Raw genomic sequence first — 20,875 nt, forward strand, 5'->3', positions numbered from 1 at the left:
ATGGCACACAGGAGTTTGGCGGTCGGTACTTAGCTAGCAGTTGGAGGTCGGTCTGCCCGAGGTGTGGCCACCCCCAGGAGTCTCAGCAACATTGCCTTTGGGATTGCCCGAAGGCTCAACACGTTTAGCAGCGGATTCTCTGCATCTTCACTAGGGATAAGCATCGACCCGGATCATCACTTTGGGTCCTGTAGCTTGGGCCATTGAGGCTAGAGTGGTGAAGACTTATGAGGAGGATGGGGGAGGACTAGTCCTTCAGGTCTCCCACCATCGTATTGCAACAGTACCAGTCACAGCCCCACAGACAAGTGAGTGGCAACCAGGCTCCTGCCAGAGATGGGAGATTTGCAGCAGCATAGCAACCTGGCACATTTGGCGTGCTAGATGCAGCGAGGCCATCGAGGATACCCACACTCCGCTAGTTGAGACCATCAGGAGCATATGGCTTGATATCATTCACACCCTCCGCGGTCAGTGAGGGAAGCTACAGGGAGGTTCTAACCGCATGCGGAAGCGGCAAGAAACCTTCTTGAGACTTTGGAGGCCTGGCCCTTTCCTCACAGATAGAGGCGGTCACCCCATTTGGCACAGACCTCCCGTGTGGTTGTTCCCCCTATGGCTTGATATCAGTCACACCCTCCACGGTCAATGGGGGAAGCTACAGAGAGGTTCTGACCGCATGCGGAAGCGGCGAGAAGCATTCTTGAGACTTTGGAGGCCTGGCCCTTTCCTCACAGATAGAGGCGGTGACCCCATTTGGCACAGACCACCTGTGTGGTTGTTCCCCCCCCTCCCACTATATGAGATAGCCTTCTCCTCACAGAGCGGCCAGCCGGAGGAGAAGCATCTCTTCCCTTTGGATCGCTTGTTTCCCGCCCTTATATCAGGCGAGTTTGTATCTACCCCGTCCTAGTTGTACTTAGCCACCTTGTGGCTGATTTTTCTTTAACTAATTGAAGGATCTTTTTCCTGGAAGAAAAAAAAAAGAACTCTTCAAGTTCAATCAATTGCATGCACTAAGCATGCCTTGATCATAAAGGCTTCCCCATCCCATGTAACAACTATCTACTGTTCACACAGACAATTTGCTTGGCCTGCTACTCGCTACTCTCTTTCATTGACTACCAAGGACTCTCCATTCGATGTGCTACAGAAGTTTGGGTTTTCAGGTGCTCATCTTGATTTCTCCTCATAAAACATGTCTTTTGATTGATGTCTACTGATCAAAAGGAGGTCGACTTCACCCTCCAAAGAATCAGAAAGCTTGAAACTAATGACGTATGTCCCCAGGATTTGATTGTTGTCCTTACGTATTTAGCAAAAGAAGGTACAGGCAGTTTCTAGAAAAATCTTAGCAAGGGTCAGCTTGTACCTTTATAAAATATTGGTACATGCCAGTCGGTGTCATTTGTATACGTTGGGCCCTGCATTTGATGAGAACAAGAAGCAGCTCTTAGTGACTTGAACCACTCACCCACATAGTAATCACAGTTGACAGAATCCATGTTTTCTTTACAAAGCATCAGGGCCAGGCCATAGATACTTAGAATCTGTGTGTGTGTGCCAGAACCCTGTACAGATTATTCCAGACACCATATGCAAGAGTAAAAACCAGTTTCAATCTTAGGCAGGATACACAACCAGCCCGCCCAGCAGCAAGGACCCATGCAGGCTGCTCATCGGGGATGGATGGGCATGGGCAATCTTGCTTGTCCAATTCCCCACCCATCGCATGAGCTGGATAGATCGTGTTTCCAGCCTTAGTTTCATGAGTTATAGCAAGCAAGAAAAAAGTTAACTAACCCATCTAGCGGATTTACAACCCCAGGGAAGTGAGGCCCAAAGCTGAGCTCATTGATTTTGTGGCTAACCTGAAACAATCATTTCCCATATTAATACAAGAGGAACACAATTCACAAATAAACCACTGTGTATTACCATCATAAACATGAGTTCCATTGCATGCGTGCACATGTAAGACTGATGCATATCTGCAGAGTTTACATAGAAAAAGATTAAATTGTTATCTGCCCATGCATACGAACCATAGCTGCATGAAAATGCTGTTTACATGCCTAAAACGCCGTTTTGGAGTTTACATACTTTTGTACGTTTGCTTGGCATTCAAACCATTGGAAATGACAATGGCTGGAGTCAACCAGCAGAAGACACCCTTCCTTAGCCGTACTTATAATTTATTTTTTTTTAAAGGATGCCACTTTTTATCAAAACATCATTTACTTGCATATGTTTTTTTATGGCTCCAAAAAACGTCACTTTTAAAAGATGTTTTTTAAAAGCCCAAAATATTTAACAAAAGCTAATCCAATCATTACCTTGGCCTCCTCACATCATGTTCGAGCAGGTATGTCCCACTGTTGAGCTCTTGTCGAGCTTCACCGGTTGGTGTCTTGTTGCTAGTGTCAGCCTCTAAGGTATGTTTGGGCACCTCTCCCTTGTCATTTCCAAAATTTCGCTTCTAAGTATGTTCGAGCACACATTCTCCTCTTCCTTCTCACTTTCCAAAATTTCCTTTCTACTTCTTGCTTCCCCCTCCTCTCACTTCACTGCTGCCTGCTACCTCTTATTGCCCCCTTCTTCCCTTCTACCTCTTCCTGCCCCCTCCTCTCTCTTCATTACTGCCGACATGTCAACTCTTGCCAAGAAAAGAGAGAAGATAGGAAAATTGTGAATCCCCCCAACTCTTCTCCAGATCTCACGGAAATCGTGGGGGAGTATTTGAAGCTGGGACTCCCTAAATGATCATACCAGGGAACACTTTAGTCCCTGCAGCTATTTCTGCAAGTTTTGTGGAGCCAGGTCAGATTATGGGGAGTGAGTGATACGTTCCTAAATTTTCATTATCAACTCAACGGGACCAACGATTCCCTGTCAAAAGTCGTCAACATATCAAACGTAACGGATCCTAATGAAGTCTGAATTATCAGAGTCCATGGAGGATAGCCCCTACGCTTTTGGTTCTTGCATTGGGGGGCATAATTTCCTCAGTTTCCGGCATGAACTAGGAGAACTGACCTTACGGCCAGTCCTTTTCATGGGGGAGAGAAATTTCAAAATTTCACCATTCATCACTCTCTAGCAGTTTCCCAAAAATGGGAGATTTGCAAGTTGGGGAAAATTGCAAATCCCCTAAGAAATTGGGCAATTTTGTCTTGCCGGATTTTCAATTTCCCTTTTCTCATGGAATCTTACGACCCTGTGTTTTTCTCTGGACAATATGCAGGTGTGCACGGGGACATGGACAGTGTGAATGGCATCAATTTGGAGTTAAAAAGGAAACCCATGAGGGGACAAAGAGAATTTAATTTAAAAGGTTTTATAACCTTTGGTGGCCCAAAAGCTAATTTGGGAGGCTACTCTACTTTTGGGGGGGGGGCGGGGGGGACACGCCACTTTTTCTCTCTCATGCTTTTTGGGAGGCGCCAGCTGCATCTTCCGGCGTTTGCTTTTTCTCTATTGGAAGGGCTGGCTAAAGCTACACACGCAGGACCTTTTACTCTCTCTCTCTCTCTCTCTCTCTCTCTCTCTCTCTCTCTCTCTCGGGTGACTTGTGGGCTGCAGGGAAGCGCAGGGCTGAACAGCACCAACACAGGCTGTCCCTTGTCTCTTCGGCGACTAGGGAAGTGAACCAGGCTGGCGGGCTGGGCTGCAACGCTCAGACATGCTTTTTCCCTCTCTTGATACAAGTCGGGTAGAAGCACGCACAGGGCCTTTTCTTTTGTGCAACAGACCGGCGCGCTGAACTGCCATGTCTCTCTCTCTCTCTCTCTCTCTCTCTCTCTCTCTCTCTCTCTCTTGCTAGGAGGCGGGGCTGGATTGAGCATGTTTTCTCTCTTTGAGGACTGGCAGGGCTGGACAGCACCCTTGCCCATGCGTTCTTCTTTCTCTCTCTCTCTCTCTCTCTCTCTCTCTCTCTCTCTCTCTCTCTCTCTCTCTCTTTTGGGAGGAGGGGTTTTGGCAGCTTGGAGAGTGGAATCCAGGGACTTTTTATGGGCTGTTTTTGGTTGGCAGCAAATTCAGCTATGTGCTTGGGTTTCCGGCTGCAAGTACAGGTCACTTGAATGTGTTCCTTGGCATGGGTGTGATGCAAGCTCGCATGGCTGCATGCTTATGGAGCAGATTGTTTTCTTCCTATTGGAAAGGAACAGAGGGACCTACATTTATGGGCATCTCTATGTTTCCAGATGTTTCATGAGGGAACAGGTAACTAGATGTATGCTGTTGTTGGCACTGTTGTTGAATGATGCTATGAATGGTTCTATATGGAAAGAGGACAAAGGTTTCAAAGGGGTACAGGCCTAAGGGTTTCACGTGGAATTAGGTCGTAGGTTTCTCAAGGAAACATGTTTATGGTTCTCCAAGAGATAGGTCACATGCAGACAGAAGGTACAGCAATGGACACATGTTTTGTTACGACCCTGTGTTTTCCTCTGGACAGTATGCAGGTGGGCACGAGGACATGGTGGACAGTGTGAATGGCATCCGTTTGGAATTGAGAAGGAAACCCATGTGTGGACAGCCCCAAGTGTGAAGGGGACAAAAGGATTTTAAGTTTAAAGGTTTTATAACCTTTGGTACAAAAGGATTTAAGTTTATAAGGTTTTATAACCTTTGATGATTTAAAATAATAAGGGATGCGCTTTTTGCTATTGTTTCTAGTTTTTGCTTTCTAGAGAAAAGCAGGCTGTTTTTGAGGCGCCTCATTATTATTAAAAGCGAAAGGGTGGTAGAGTCGAGGGGCACACTTCTCCTTGGATGGCTGGTCGCCAGAGAGCACAGGCGACACCCACAACTACAGGGCAGGGTGTTCTCTTGGTGAAAAGCAAGGCGGGCGCAGGAAAGCGAGCTTCTTCAAGTCCACGACAGGGGCGGCTTTCTGCAATGTGGAGCAGGCCGCATCGCTGGGGCATCTCCCAGGCCAAACCGGACAGGCTCGGGTCCTTGGACCAGCAGGATGGGAGCGGGCTTCTGGACAAGCTCTTCGGGCACCCTTCGCCCCCTTCGCATTCGCCTTCTTTTGTCTCGTGCTAGCGTCGCACCGGGCCTCGTGGGCTTAAGAGGCTGCTCGGCGCTCTCTGGATCTACGCTCTCGGGACTGTGATTGAGGAGACGAGATGTGGCTAAGAGGCAGGCTGCAGAGTTCTTTCATGGGCAGGTGCACAGAGGGCTACATCGCGAGCCTTTGTGGTGACAAACCTGTTCGTCTGGAGTGCTACAGTGTTTGGTTCAGAAGACACTCCATGGGAAGGCCACGATGGAAGCTGTTTTGAAGGCCGGTTTCATGTCCTAACCAAGAGAGCAAGGGTACTATGAAAAGTGCCTTGGCTAGCAAGTGGTAGGACTTGGATCATGGGACACATCCAAGGTAGACTTGCAAGAGAGCAACAGCGCCATGAGAGGTGCCGGCTAGCGAGTCTTGAGCCTTGTGTGTGTGCGAGGCCCTCGAGCACTTAGCAAGCAATCATTTGGAAGACCTCGGTGAAACTACAAGGGATCCTGTTGGTGGGATTCTACAAGTTGTACTTTGTACTCAAATTTGATTAAATTAAAGAAATACCGGAAGGGGCGCCACTGCGATTTGGGGCCAACCGGTGTCCGTGTACTTTTTGCAGGAGCACTCTAGCTCCCCCTGTTTGTTTTCCTTTTCCAGGTCCTCAAAGGTGTTGAAGTTTTTTGTGTGCGAGTGTTTGTTTCACTGCCCATCAAGTTTCTGAAGGCCGGTTTCGTGCTTGGTACAGCCTTGCTACTGATTGGACAGGGGACAAGGAATCCATGACAGAGATGGATAGTACCCTTGGAAGGTAGAGAAGGTTGGCACAGGTGTGTCGAGTGTATGGTATGTTGTGCTGTGATGCGAGATCTCTTTTGGGAGAGTTTGTGAGTCCGTGTTGTGATGCAGAAGCACTGGATGTGTCAGGGTGTGATGCTGTTCATAGGGTGAGAGGCTATGGATGGTTGTGGCAGCCCTGATCATGGGAGAAAGCTTATGTATGCAGACTCAATGTGTGAGAGTCTTTTGATGTGAACAATGGCTGGACTTGTTTGTGGATGCCGAGTGGATATGAAGCCATGATGCAGGGTCTTTGCAGGCTTCAGGAGTTCTACTATGACGGCTGAGTTTCTAGCCTTATTGTAATCAAAGCTCTCTTATAATCAATTAAAGAAATACCGCAAGGGACGCCATTGCGTTTTGGGGCCAATCGGTGTCCGTGTACAGTTTGCAGGAGCACTCTAGCTCCCTCTGTTTGTTTTCCTTTTCTTGGTCCTCAAAGGTGTTGAAGTGTTTTGTGTGCAAGTTTGTTTTTGCACCGCCCTTTGGTTTGGTTTGAACGCCCGAGGCCGGTTCACAGAATCCTTGAAAATTAGAGAAAATTGAAAATCCCCTATGCAATTGGGCTTACAAATTAGGGAAACTACAAAGTCTTTAAGAAATTAAGCTAGAAAATTAAGTAATTTGCGTATCCCCTAGGAAATAGGAAAAAATTGCAAATTCTCCAAGAAATTTTTTATGAACTAAATTTTTATGCTATTTTGCAGGGTGTGTTTGGGTTTAATTATTTTGCACAGAATAGAGCTAATTTTTTCTATTTTCTATGTGGGTTTAATCATTTTGCACACTTCTAAAAGAAGTTTCAATTTTATAGTGTGGTATAGAGAACTTAGCTACACACAACCCATTGTACTTGTCCGTTTTTGCTAGTCAGATACTCTATTACTTTGGGCGGGGCTATTTGCAATCGGACAAAGCAGTGAAGACGCATGCCAATGGAACAAGTGGGATTGTCTATACGAAGCCTTGCACACGCCTCACAAATCCCGTGCGCCCATGTTAAGGAAATTTGTCATTAACCGTGGGGAAAAACCACCTCAAACAAACTCTCTTGAAAAGGAACAACCAATTTTGTGGAGGTAAGTTATTGATTCCTTCCTTCCATGCCTTTTCCCAAAACTATCAAGAATTTCAGTTGAAGTATTGGTGTTTTGATGGGATGTACAAGATAACTCTTTTTTCATTCGATTCACATGGCTCCCAATGACAACTCTATATGGTGGGCACAAATCATTGTATCGGAGGAGTACAGAAGTGGGTCAAAGAAGTTTGAATGCAAGTGCTGTGGCTGCCTACGCACAGACACAAGGGGGCAAAGGCGAAGCCGTGCAGGGGCTCGGCTAAAGGGGGGGGGGGGGGCGGCGGCAGTGGGGCTTTGAATAGGTGCAAGGGGGGAGCTCCAACTTCAACTTGACAATCGATGTGGAATGTTGACCGTGTTCATAGCCATATCCTTGAGATGAAAAGTAAGGGAATCACAATATGTCGAAAGGTTTCGCCTCAAAAGAAAGTAGAGTTGGAAGATTTTGGCATCGAAGGAGCCAATAGAAGGTCGCCCTGTAAGGGCACGCCCGCCGACAACTAGTCCATATATGCCTCTTGGGTCTCACTATGTCAAGTCCTCCTAGTGTGAGCCAAGTTGATAGTGGAGCCCAAGGAGGGACATTTGCAGCTAATGCACACACTAATTGGGTTAGGATGCTCCTATAGTGCAAGGCACATTGAAATCAGCATTATAGCCCCACAAGGCAGATGCTACAATGGCCCAGTTTTTTTTTTTAATGCCATATCATTTAACGCAACTAGAACATCCACATATAGGGAAATGGCAACATGTATTGCAGCAGCTGGCCCATTCTATGTTCCTCCCACTTATGATGCCATTCGCGAGAACCTATTGTTGGCTAAGAAGGCATCTTTGCAGGCAGCCTTGTTGCCTATCAAGGAGAGTTTGGGATCTCCTTGATTGCTAATGGATGGAAAAATGCAGGTAAACATTCGGTGCAAGGTATTCTTGCCTACTCTAGAGGCAAGAAATACTTTGTGGCCTCTATGGATCATTCAGAGAGAGGAAAGTCTGCACAAGTAATTTTGAGCTATGGGATGAGGGAGTGCAGCACGTGAGTCTACAACATGAATCATTGGAGATGGTGAAAGTTCTAAAAGAGCTGCAAGAAGCAAGTTATACCTAGATGAATCAAGGAACATGCCCAAATTCACCTTATAAGAATGTGCAATTTATAACCCTTCCACAAGACAATAAACCATCAACTCCATCATGCATAGTATGGACTGGATACTACGACATCCCCACTAACGTCATCAGTGCCCAATAGTGGGTGTAGAACTTGGTATCAATATATGCTCCCACACACACAACCCCCACACGCAGACACACACACACACACACACACACACACACACACACACACACACACGTAACAGCATACATTCATACAAAGGTCTATGTATTGGGTTTCTGTCAAAGCTCCGAAGATACAGGACAGACTCAACCACACTGAAGTCTAGCGCTAAGGATCATAACAAATAGAAAGAATTATTACAACAAAAAGGTAGTTGATAGGGCCATGCACCACTAAAGATAAAAAGAATTGACACAATATCAACTGGTTGCAACCTGGACGAAAACTTCACAATGTGAAATTTGCATGTCCGCTAATACAGCATAAAGATATACCTAGATGAATCCAAGAACATGCCCAAATTCACCTTATATGAATGCATCATCCATAGTATGGACTGGATACTACGACATCTGTAACTTGGTTGAACACAATGCTAATCAATACACTTAAATACACTAAGATTTGAAGGACACTTGCTCAAATACAAGAAGTAAATTGCTGAATTGACAAGAGGCACACAATGAGCCGGAACGGCCGACCCCTCCCTTGAGTAAATTGTATTACTATTGGAGAAATTCAAAACATAGCTTCACGGGCATCCATTGCCAAATCCTCCATGCCAATGCATATGAAATTCAGCATTTAGAAAACAATGGTATGTCGATGTAGATCACCAAGGAGCTGCCTTGATGCCCGGCCCGACTTCAGTGCCCATATTCTCTACCATTGGCTCTATGTTCTACCAAGCAAGGTAGCAACATCTTCAAGAGCACATAGGACAAGAGAAATACTACACAGGGCGGCTAAACAAGGAGTCCTGCCCTTCTACTGAGTATGACAACACATTGTCCAATTAGCTTACCAGTCTTCATAGAAGTTGTTGCAAGCGGAAGCCTTCGCGTTGGAAGCTTTAGAAGTGTTGATATCTTCGATTTGCCGCAATCCTTCGCGACAAAAGTCTTCAAGAGGATGAAGGGAACCTTGGGAAAGCTTCCCCTATGGTTCAACTTGAGAAAGGAAGGCTGAAATTAGGGTTTTCAGCAAAAAGACCAGAAATTACAGCAAAAATGAGAGCTGTTTTGCTGAATTTCAGTCATTGGGAGTGAGTAGGAGAGTGATTAGCACTTGGAAACACTCTTGGAAGCTTGGAAAACACCCTAGCAAGTTGGGTATGGCTATGGAGAGCTTGGAAATGGAGAGAAATGGTGGAAAAACAGAGTTTTCAGCCTCCAAAAATCCTCATGAAGAGAAAACACGAATTTCTCTTAATAAGTAAGTGAATTGGGGTCCAATCAGGTGAAGGGACATGGGGAGATGCCCATTTATGAGTAAAAAGGGAGGATCAGGTCCTGGACATTGAGTCTTGTCCGCCTCGGGACTTCAGTGAGTGTGAACTTGGAAGCGGTCATAATTTATAAGTGACTTTTGGGCGCCCAAACTTTAATGAAGTGGGAACGCACTCACTTATAAATATTGGCGAGCCTAGATTGGGTAATACTTACCACCTGTTCACATGCCACACAACCATGTCAGCAGACAGTTTCACACGCACGGTTCACGGCGGGCGGGCGTCCCCTAGCCCGGAACTACACATAGGTCATGCAGGCATGAAAACAGCATGCAATTTCATTTGCAGGCAAGCACATAAAGATGCTATGCAATGCAGCATTGGCATGAGCAATTTCCGTTCATGAAACCATATAAGACCAGGCGTTTCCAGGTAAGTATATGCGATACCAGACCCAGTGGAAAGCCAATCCTCCAGGCGTTTCCGGGCATGTACACAAAGGCACAAGTCCCAGCGGAAAGCCAAGTCCTCCAGGCGTTTCCGGGCATGTACACAAAGGCACAAGTCCCAGCGGAAAGCCAAGTCCTCCAGATATTCCGGGCATGATAACATCAAGTCCCAGCGGAATATCATATCCAACTATACAGCATGACACGTGTCAATCACCTGCATAGGCATATTCCATAAGCCATGGACACCAATCCAATATGTACATAGTGTGAAAGCAAGAGTGAACCATTTGGGTGGCCAAATGGTGACATTAAGACCAGGCGTTTCCAGGCAAGTATATGCGATACCAGACCCAGTGGAAAGCCAATCCTCCAGGCGTTTCCGGGCATGTACACAAAGGCACAAGTCCCAGCGGAAAGCCAAGTCCTCCAGACGTTTCCGGGCATGTACACAAAGGCACAAGTCCCAGCGGAAAGCCAAGTCCTCCAGATATTCCGGGCATGATAACATCAAGTCCCAGCGGAATATCATATCCAACTATACAGCATGACACGTGTCAATCACTTGCATAGGCATATTCCATAAGCCATGGACACCAATCCAATATGTACATAGTGTGAAAGCAAGAGTGAACCATTTGGGTGGCCAAATGGTGACATTCCCCCCCGCTTCTAAACAGTTGTCCGCAACTGAAATGCATCCAAATATGTCTGAAGCACATGCGGGCAATCTTTGAAGAACTCTTCATCTACCCATTTAGCATCAATGGGAAGATAGTTCTTAAACTTCACAAGGTAACGCCTCACAACTTTGCCTGCAGCAAGCTTGCGTTCCTTGTGATACACAATTTGCTCTGGCTGCAAGATCTCCTCAAGCTCATCCACTTCTGGTGGATCCTCAATGACCATTTCACTGGGCTCCGGCCCTACATACTTGCGAAGGAGACTCACATGAAAAGCATTGTGTATGTGCCAATGACTAGGTAATGCCAATCTGAAAGCCACTTCATTGATCTTCTCGATCACTCGAAAAGGTCCATAGTACCTGGTTGCAAGCTTAGGATATGCACCCTCTTTGCCAGGCCTCTTTGCAAGTCTTGCTTTCTCAAATTTCAGCAATACCCAATCATTCTCTTTAACATCCAATTGCCTTCTATGCTTGTCGGCAGCCTTTTTATGCTTGTCTTGTGACCTTGCAATGGCTGTCCACACCTGAGCAAAAGCAATATCCAAGTCTCTTACATACTCATCAGCTGCAAATATCTCATCCTTTGTGCGAAGGATGGGTGGCAAAACCACCTTACCATAAACAATCTCAAACGGGGCCTTTCCCGTAGATGCATGCACAGTGTTGTTGTATGCAAATTCCACAAGCGGTAAGTACTTCTCCCAAGAAGACTTCTGATCCGCCACATAACATTTCAAGAGATCCAACACGGCTGAATTTGCAGCCTCACTTTGCCCATCCGTTTGAGGGTGATAAGCTGATGAGAAGTCCAATTTGGTACCCATATTATCAAATAAGGCCCGCCAAAAGAGACTTGTAGTCCTGGGATCTCTATCCCCCACAATGGACTTCGGCATTCCATGATGTTTGAACACTTGTGCAAGATATATTTTAACCATATGCTCAGCTTTGATGGTCTTTTTGACCGGCAAGAAATGAGCTTGCTTGCTAAACCTGTCCACAATTGTCCAAATTGCATCATTACCCTGTTGGATACGTGGCAAGTCCATAATGAAATCCATTGTAATACTTTCCCATGGCTGCGTGGGAATAGGCAATGGCTGAAGCAAACCTGGTGCCTTTTGCCTATCAAATTTGACCTTTTGACAGGTGATACATGCACGTACATGTGCCTCTATGTCCTTCCGCATACTTGGCCAAAAGAAATACCGCTCAATCATGTGCGTAGTAGGCATTATGCCTCTATGACCAGCATATGGAGGAGCATGGCACTCATCCAAAACCTTTTGCCTCATGTCAGACACCACACATAGGCAATTATCTTTCATGAGATAACCCTCTTTGATCACATATGAGGCATGTGCATGACCAGCCATCAAATCAGCCCAAATAGTGGCAAAATCAGCATCTGTATGATACAAATCACGCATGGTAGACAAGTCCCCATGAGAGGCAACCGAGATAGCTGTTACATACGGCTTTCGTGACAATGCATCGGCCACTACGTTCTTCTTTCCCGGGGTGTGCAAGATCTGAAAATGAAACATAGAGAGGAAATTGGCCATCCTCATATGCTTCTCTGACAATTTAGTTTGAGTAAGAAAATACCTCAAACTCTGGTGATCTGTCTTCACAGTGAAATCAGCCCCAAGAAGGTAATGTTTCCATATAGTAAGTGCATGAATTACAGCCAAGAGCTCTTTCTCATAAATGCCAAGAGATAGCTCTGCATCATGCAATCTACGACTCTCATAAGCCACGGCATGTCCCTCTTGATTAAGGATAGCCCCTATGCAATTTCCAGATGCATCACATTCCACACAAAAAGGCTTTTGCAAATCCGGAACGATCAACACTGGACCATGAGTAGTTGCATCTTTCAATTTGAGGAATGCACATTAGTCCATTTGAACACGGCCTTCTTCTTTGTCAAATCATGCAAAGGAGAAGCAATCCATGCAAAGTGCCGAATGAACCTGCGGTAGTAAGAGCATAATCCAAGAAAACTGCGGGTCTCATGCACTGAACTCAATTCGGGCCAATTCCGAATTGCATCAATCTTTGCAGGATCCATCCGCACTCCATCTTTGGACACAATATGCCCAAGATAATGTATCTCTGACAAGAAGAACTCACTCTTCTTTGCATTTATGAAGAGTTTATGCTTATGGAGCTCTTCAAAAACAATAGCCAAATGAGCTTTATGCTCTTCTTCGGTCTTCGAGAAGACTAGGATGTCATCAAAGAAGACACCTGTAAATTTCCTGTACCCACGGAATATGCGATCCATCATTCTATTGAATGTAGCCGGGGCATTTGTAAGACCAAAAGGCATAACAAGATACTCATAAAGCCCAAATGCTGTCCTGAAAGCAGTTTTGTGTACATCCTGAGGCACTACACGTACTTGATGATATCCACTCTTGAGATCAATTCGGCTAAAGCATGCCGATCCATCCAACTTGTCAAGGATGTCATCTATGCGTGGAATCGGAAACCGATTCTTGATGGTAAGCTTATTCAAAGCTCTATAATCCACACACATACGAAAGGATCCATCCTTCTTTTGAACCAAGAGGACGGGTGAACAATATGGGGAAGAGCTTGGCTGAACCAAACCCTTCTCAAGAAGCTCATTTACTTGCTTCATGATCTCCTCTTTTTGGGATGCACTTACACGATAGGCTGGCCTATTAGGTGGTGAGCTACCCGGCACAAGATCAATGCGATGATCCTCCGGTCGTACAGGTGGTAACTCATTTGGTAACTCATCAGCAAAACAATCATTGTGCTCTTGCAAAAATTTCAGCCTATCATTACTAAGAGTGTTTACATGTACATTATTTTTCTCAACATGATCTCGTACAAAAATCAAGTACGCGAAAACACTCTTTTTCATTACTTTCTTAATTTGTACATGAGATACAAGGGGAATAGTATCACCCTCTTCACCAGCATCAATTACATGTTCTCGGCCTTTATGCATGAAGGTGATCCTGTTAGTCTTGTAAGCCTTGCACGGATCAATACGTGTATGCCAAGGCTTTCCAAGCAATACATCACAGCCATTCAAAGGCGCCACAAGAAAATCCTCATGATCCACATAGCCTTGAATGTGTATGCGCAACTTGCCAAAAATAGGCATGACCTGCACTTCTCTACCAACAAAGGCAGCCCCTGCTTCAATTTGAGGACCCATGTCCTCCACTTCAATACCCAAAGCAGCTGCCATCTGAGTGGATATGAAATTTTCAGATGCACAATCATCAAACATGAACAAAGCGGGCTGATCTTTGAGCTGTCCCCAAGCTTTACATACAACCCTATCTTTGCTATCATGTGAAGTGTTGCCCTGCACATCCGGAACCATATGCACATTAGGCTTCGGTACATTAGCATTTTCAGCTTTGTTCTTCTTATTTAGGCATGCTTTTGCCATGTGCTCAGTGCTGCCACAAGTAAAGCATTTGCCTTCACGCATATATTGCTCCTTCTTCTCAACACTAAGACCAAAGTTTGCCGGCTTATAAGGACGCTTGTTAGCAAACTTATTTTCAGCTTTTGGACCTGATTTGGCTTGGTTTTGGTCCCTTTTAGGTGGCTGTCCATCATTTTGCAGGTTTTGGACAGCCCTCTCTTTGCCTTGAAATGAGGGTTTAGCCTTATTGGATCGACTCAATTTGAGTTCCAATTGCTCGGTGGCGGCTGCGGCTACGGCTGCGATTAATTAGTGTAAGGTATGACCAGGATACATTTGTAATCCCGCTTTGTACACGGGTTGCAATCCCGATTGAAACCTTCTCTTCCTTTCCGCCTCGGTGACATGCATAAATGGAGACACCTCCAAAAGCACTTTCCAAAACTTTTGTACATATGCATTTACCGATTCCCCCTCATTTTGCTTTACCCAATCCCACTTCATTGTTATCTCATTCAATGCATTGGGAGGCAAGAATTGAGCATAAAACCTCTCCTTGAACTCTTCCCATGATCTAACGGGATTCGGTGAGAGCTTCTCCGTGAGCCACCAATGGGCAGCAGTGCCTTTCATGAACATGCTTACATGCCGGATCATGGATTTCTGAGTGAAATCCTCATCACTGAAAGCAATATCAAACTGGGCAATAAAAGCAAGTGCCTTTGATGCATCGTATTCCCCATGATATGTGTCAAACTTCACAGATTTGTCTCCGGCTTTGAAGTCACGAGACTTTGATGCATGTGTGTGCATCTCAACATGTTTTCCCCCATGTTTGTCCATTGGGACAGTCCCTCTAATTGGCATCATTTTTGGACCAAAAGGTGATGCATAAGGCATAGATACATGTGCCCTGTAAGCATGAGGCATGGCTGGCTCCTCAACATGCATTGATACATTTTCAGCCATAACTTCTCCCTCACGAGCACACTCGAAGGCATGAGTGGCATGAGAGATACGCGGAATACCTGCACCAACAGAAAATTGCAGCCCATGTTGCATGTGTTGTGCATGTACATTTTCAGCCGGCAATGGCATTTGACATACATTTTGACCACTGCCATAAACATTGTATCCTTCACGGGCTACATGAGGTATTCCTGCATGGCGTGAAGTCACTGATTGTTCCTCTCCCATAGCATGGAGATTCATCCTCTTAGACATAACTTCTTGTTCGGGCACTTGTAAGGATTCCAAGACATGTGGGATGGTTGCCTTTTCTGCATAGGCATCCTCGGTACGAGCCAAGTATGCACGTGCTGCATCCCTCGGTTGCATGTGCAACTCTTGAGCAATCATTGCCATTGCATGATCCATATAAGATTCAGCTTTCTTGGCCTTCAAACGGTCATGTACCAATGGATCCTCGCGGCTATAGAGATTCAATTCTTCTTGTTGTGCATGGAGAAGAGCCTGCATACGAGTAAGTTCAGCCCTCAAGACTATGGACTCTTCTTCTTGCATCTTCTCTTTGCCATGGGACGGCTGTCCCACATATTCATGTTCCCTATTGTGCACCACATGAGTTTGCTCATCCTGTAAAGCATTGGAGGCATGCATTTCATTGTCCCTACCTCTTGTATTAGCATCTCCAACATTCATTGTATGGCTGTCCATAATGTTCTAAGTGTAGAGATAGCTAGTGTTCACGGTGATTGTCTCTCACGATAGAAGTGAAAGAGAACCGTATGCTCTGATACCAATGTAACTTGGTTGAACACAATGCTAATCAATACACTTAAATACACTAAGATTTGAAGGACACTTGCTCAAATACAAGAAGTAAATTGCTGAATTGACAAGAGGCACACAATGAGCCGGAACGGCCGACCCCTCCCTTGAGTAAATTGTATTACTATTGGAGAAATTCAATACATAGCTTCACGGGCATCCATTGCCAAATCCTCCATGCCAATGCATATGAAATTCAGCATTTAGAAAACAATGGTATGTCGATGTAGATCACCAAGGAGCTGCCATGATGCCCGGCCCGACTTCAGTGCCCATATTCTCTACCATTGGCTCTATGTTCTACCAAGCAAGGTAGCAACATCTTCAAGAGCACATAGGACAAGAGAAATACTACACAGGGCGGCTAAACAAGGAGTCCTGCCCTTCTACTGAGTAAGTAATGACAACACATTGTCCAATTAGCTTACCAGTCTTCAAAGAAGTTGTTGCAAGCGGAAGCCTTCGCGTTGGAAGCTTTAGAAGTGTTGATATCTTCGATTTGCCGCAATCCTTCGCGACAAAAGTCTTCAAGAGGATGAAGGGAACCTTGGGAAAGCTTCCCCTATGGTTCAACTTGAGAAAGGAAGGCTGAAATTAGGGTTTTCAGCAAAAAGACCAGAAATTACAGCAAAAATGAGAGCTGTTTTGCTGAATTTCAGTCATTGGGAGTGAGTAGGAGAGTGATTAGCACTTGGAAACACTCCTGGAAGCTTGGAAAACACCCTAGCAAGTTGGGTATGGCTATGGAGAGCTTGGAAATGGAGAGAAATGGTGGAAAAACAGAGTTTTCAGCCTCCAAAAATCCTCATGAAGAGAAAACACGAATTTCTCTTAATAAGTAAGTGAATTGGGGTCCAATCAGGTGAAGGGACATGGGGAGATGCCCATTTATGAGTAAAAAGGGAGGATCAGGTCCTGGACATCGAGTCTTGTCCGCCTCGGGACTTCAGTGAGTGTGAACTTGGAAGCGGTCATAATTTATAAGTGACTTTTGGGCGCCCAAACTTTAATGAAGTGGGAACGCACTCACTTATAAATATTGGCTAAGTCCTAAGGGCTATTTGAGCCTAGATTGGGTAATACTTACCACCTGTTCACATGCCACACAACCATGTCAGCAGACAGTTTCACACGCACGGTTCACGGGCGGGCGTCCCCTAGCCCGAAACTACACATAGGTCATGCAGGCATGAAAACAGCATGCAATTTCATTTGCAGGCAAGCACATAAAGATGCTATGCAATGCAGCATTGGCATGAGCAATTTCCGTTCATGAAACCATATAAGACCAGGCGTTTCCAGGCAAGTATATGCGATACCAGACCCAGTGGAAAGCCAATCCTCCAGGCGTTTCCGGGCATGTACACAAAGGCACAAGTCCCAGCGGAAAGCCAAGTCCTCCAGGCGTTTCCGGGCATGTACACAAAGGCACAAGTCCCAGCGGAAAGCCAAGTCCTCCAGATATTCCGAGCATGATAACATCAAGTCCCAGCGGAATATCATATCCAACTATACAGCATGACACGTGTCAATCACCTGCATAGGCATATTCCATAAGCCATGGACACCAATCCAATATGTACATAGTGTGAAAGCAAGAGTGAACCATTTGGGTGGCCAAATGGTGACAACATCCCCACTAACGTCATCAATGCCCAATAGTGGGTGTAGAACTTGGTATCAATATATGCTCCCACACAGACACAAACACACACACGTAAGACATACGTTGTCTGCGAAATATATCGTATCTTCTACACACCTTCCATGGCCCATTGTCTAAACAATCTTTGAAAGACACTCGAAGGCTTGAATGGGTCTCTCCGTTGATTCAGGGTGGTAGGGAGATTGTGGGTTTCATCACCTGGTACCCACGGTGACTTCCACATCAACCTCCTCCTCTCTCAATGAATTGTCTAATCTCAAAAAGGAACTTGAGGACGTCAAGGCATCTCAACAAGGAAATGCAGTGATGGCCACTCTCAAGCGGAAGATCAAGGAGCTGAGAAGGGAAGCCATCGACCACCACCATTATATTTTGGTTCAGTATCGTAGGTTTGCCGAAAAGGATATTCTGAGTTGAGAACTTCTTAATGTTGTGGCACTTGTATAAGGTAAGACATGTGCTTATGCAACTTGTGGTTTCGTAGAAGTGGACTTGGAACTTGAGTGGCACTTCCACACGAATATTGGTCTACAAACAAGGTCTAGACACTACTTTTGGGGATGACATTTGCCATAATGTTGCTATTACACATCCAATTGTATAGTACCGTAATGGGGGTGTAATATGTGATACATAGGCGATGGCAAGGCAAAAATACCTCGGAGCATTATCTCCGAGTGTGAGTGTAAGTGAGCTAGCAGCTCCTGGATATGGTGCTGATGTCGAGCCCGTATCTCTGTGATCTCCCTCTGATGTAGTCTGGGAGTCTGGTAACTTGGTGCTCTTGGTCTCCATCTGGCTCGGAGGTCCGCAGCGCACTGAAGTGTAACCCCCTCCTGTGTCATGGTAGGCACTAGCATAGATCTCTGGAAGAAATCAATGAGCTGGAGCTGTCGCCCACCTCTCCCTGTGGTATGAGTCTGTAGCAGTCTCTCTCTGTGGCGTTGTGTCTCTAGAACGAACTGGCCAAATCTGCGCTGATCTGCGGACTCCATGATCTAGGGGAGTGAGGGATGTCCACTGAAGATGGTGGTGTATTTCTCTCTAATGACACTATATGCTCTGCATCTACATACATAATGCTCCTCACTCTCAACCTCCTCCTGGCATAGTTTGTGTAACTTGGTTGAACACAATGCTAATCAATACACTTAAATACACTAAGATTTGAAGGACACTTGCTCAAATACAAGAAGTAAAATTGCTGAATTTGACAAGAGACACACAATGAGCCGGAACGGCCGACCCCTCCCTTGAGTAAATTGTATTACTATTGGAGAAATTCAATACATAGCTTCACGGGCATCCATTGCCAAATCCTCCATGCCAATGCATATGAAATTCAGCATTTAGAAAACAATGGTATGTCGATGTAGATCACCAAGGAGCTGCCTTGATGCCCGGCCCGACTTCGGTGCCCATATTCTCTACCATTGGCTCTATGTTGCCCTTCTACTGAGTAAGTAATGAAAACACATTGTCCAATTAGCTTACCAGTCTTCATAGAAGTTGTTGCAAGCGGAAGCCTTCGCGTTGGAAGCTTTAGAAGTGTTGATATCTTCGATTTGCCGCAATCCTTCGCGACAAAAGTCTTCAAGAGGATGAAGGGAACCTTGGAAAAGCTTCCCCTATGGTTCAACTTGAGAAAGGAAGGCTGAAATTAGGGTTTTCAGCAAAAAGACCAGAAATTACAGCAAAAATGAGAGCTGTTTTGCTGAATTTCAGTCATTGGGAGTGAGTAGGAGCGTGATTAGCACTTGGAAACACTCTTGGAAGCTTTGAAAACACCCTAGCAAGTTGGGTATGGCTATGGAGAGCTTGGAAATGGAGAGAAATGGTGGAAAAACAGAGTTTTCAGCCTCCAAAAATCCTCATGAAGAGAAAACACGAATTTCTCTTAATAAGTAAGTGAATTGGGGTCCAATCAGGTGAAGGGACATGGGGAGATGCCCATTTATGAGTAAAAGGGGAGGATCAGGTCCTGGACATTGAGTTTTGTCCGCCTCGGGAATTCAGTGAGTGTGAACTTGAAAGCGGTCATAATTTATAAGTGACTTTTGGGCGCCCAAACTTTAATGAAATGGGAACGCACTCACTTATAAATATTGGCCAAGTCCTAAGGGCTATTTGAGCCTAGATTGGGTAATACTTACCACCTGTTCACATGCCACACAACCATGTCAGCAGACAGTTTCACACGCACGGTTCACGGGCGGGCGTCCCCTAGCCCGGAACTACGCATAGGTCATGCAGGCATGAAAACAGCATGCAATTTCATTTGCAGGCAAGCACATAAAGATGCTATGCAATGCAGCATTGGCATGAGCAATTTCTGTTCATGAAACCATATAAGACCAAGCGTTTCCAGGCAAGTATATGCAATACCAGACCCAGTGGAAAGCCAATCCTCCAGGCGTTTCCGGGCATGTACACAAAGGCACAAGTCCCAGCGGAAAGCCAAGTCCTCCAGATATTCCGGGCATGTACACAAAGGCACAAGTCCCAGCGGAAAGCCAAGTCCTCCAGATATTCCGGGCATGATAACATCAAGTCCCAGCAGAATATCATATCCAACTATACAGCATGACACGTGTCAATCACCTGCATAGGCATATTCCATAAGCCATGGACACCAATCCAATATGTACATAGTGTGAAAGCAAGAGTGAACCATTTGGGTGGCCAAATGGTGACATTCCCCCCCGCTTCTAAACAGTTGTCCGTAACTGAAATGCATCCAAATATGTCTGAAGCACATGCGGGCAATCTTTGAAGAACTCTTCATCTACCCATTTAGCATCAATGGGAAGATAGTTCTTAAACTTCACAAGGTAACGCCTCACAACTTTGCCTACAGCAAGCTTGCGTTCCTTGTGATACACAATCTGCTCTGGCTGCAAGATCTCCTCAAGCTCATCCACTTCTGGTGGATCCTCAATGACCATTTCACTGGGCTCCGGCCCTACATACTAGCGAAGGAGACTCACATGAGAAGCATTGTGTATGTGCCAATGACTAGGTAATGCCAATCTCAAAGCCACTTCATTGATCTTCTCGATCACTCGAAAAGGTCCATGCAAGCTTAGGATATGCACCCTCTTTGCCAGGCCTCTTTGCAAGTCTTGCTTTCTCAAATTTCAGCAATACCCAATCATTCTCTTTAACATCCAATTGCCTTCTATGCTTGTCGGCAGCCTTTTTATGCTTGTCTTGTGACCTTGCAATGGCTGTCCGCACCTGAGCAAAAGCAATATCCAAGTCTCTTACATACTCATCAGCTGCAAATATCTCATCCTTTGTGCGAAGGATGGGTGGCAAAACCACCTTACCATAAACAATCTCAAACGGGGCCTTTCCC

The 20,875-nt window shown here is 45.4% G+C and overlaps 1 protein-coding gene across 1 annotated transcript in view; it reads right to left on the bottom strand.

Moving 5' to 3' along the window:
- LOC147623125 (uncharacterized) overlaps positions 1-20,875 on the bottom strand; it is a 149,912-nt gene that overhangs the window by 18,764 nt on the left and 110,273 nt on the right. The window contains exons 8-9 of the mRNA XM_086821189.1: positions 1,804-1,871; positions 1,373-1,424 (exon numbers count right to left, since the gene is read on the bottom strand). Coding sequence (XP_086677315.1) covers positions 1,373-1,424; positions 1,804-1,871 — 120 coding nt within the window. The remainder of the gene's footprint in view (positions 1-1,372; positions 1,425-1,803; positions 1,872-20,875) is intronic.

This window comes from Cibotium barometz, chromosome 27 (assembly GCF_041138505.1).
Source record: "Cibotium barometz isolate CiBa-2024 chromosome 27, ASM4113850v1, whole genome shotgun sequence".
In the NCBI taxonomy this organism is placed as follows: Eukaryota; Viridiplantae; Streptophyta; class Polypodiopsida; order Cyatheales; family Cibotiaceae; genus Cibotium; species Cibotium barometz.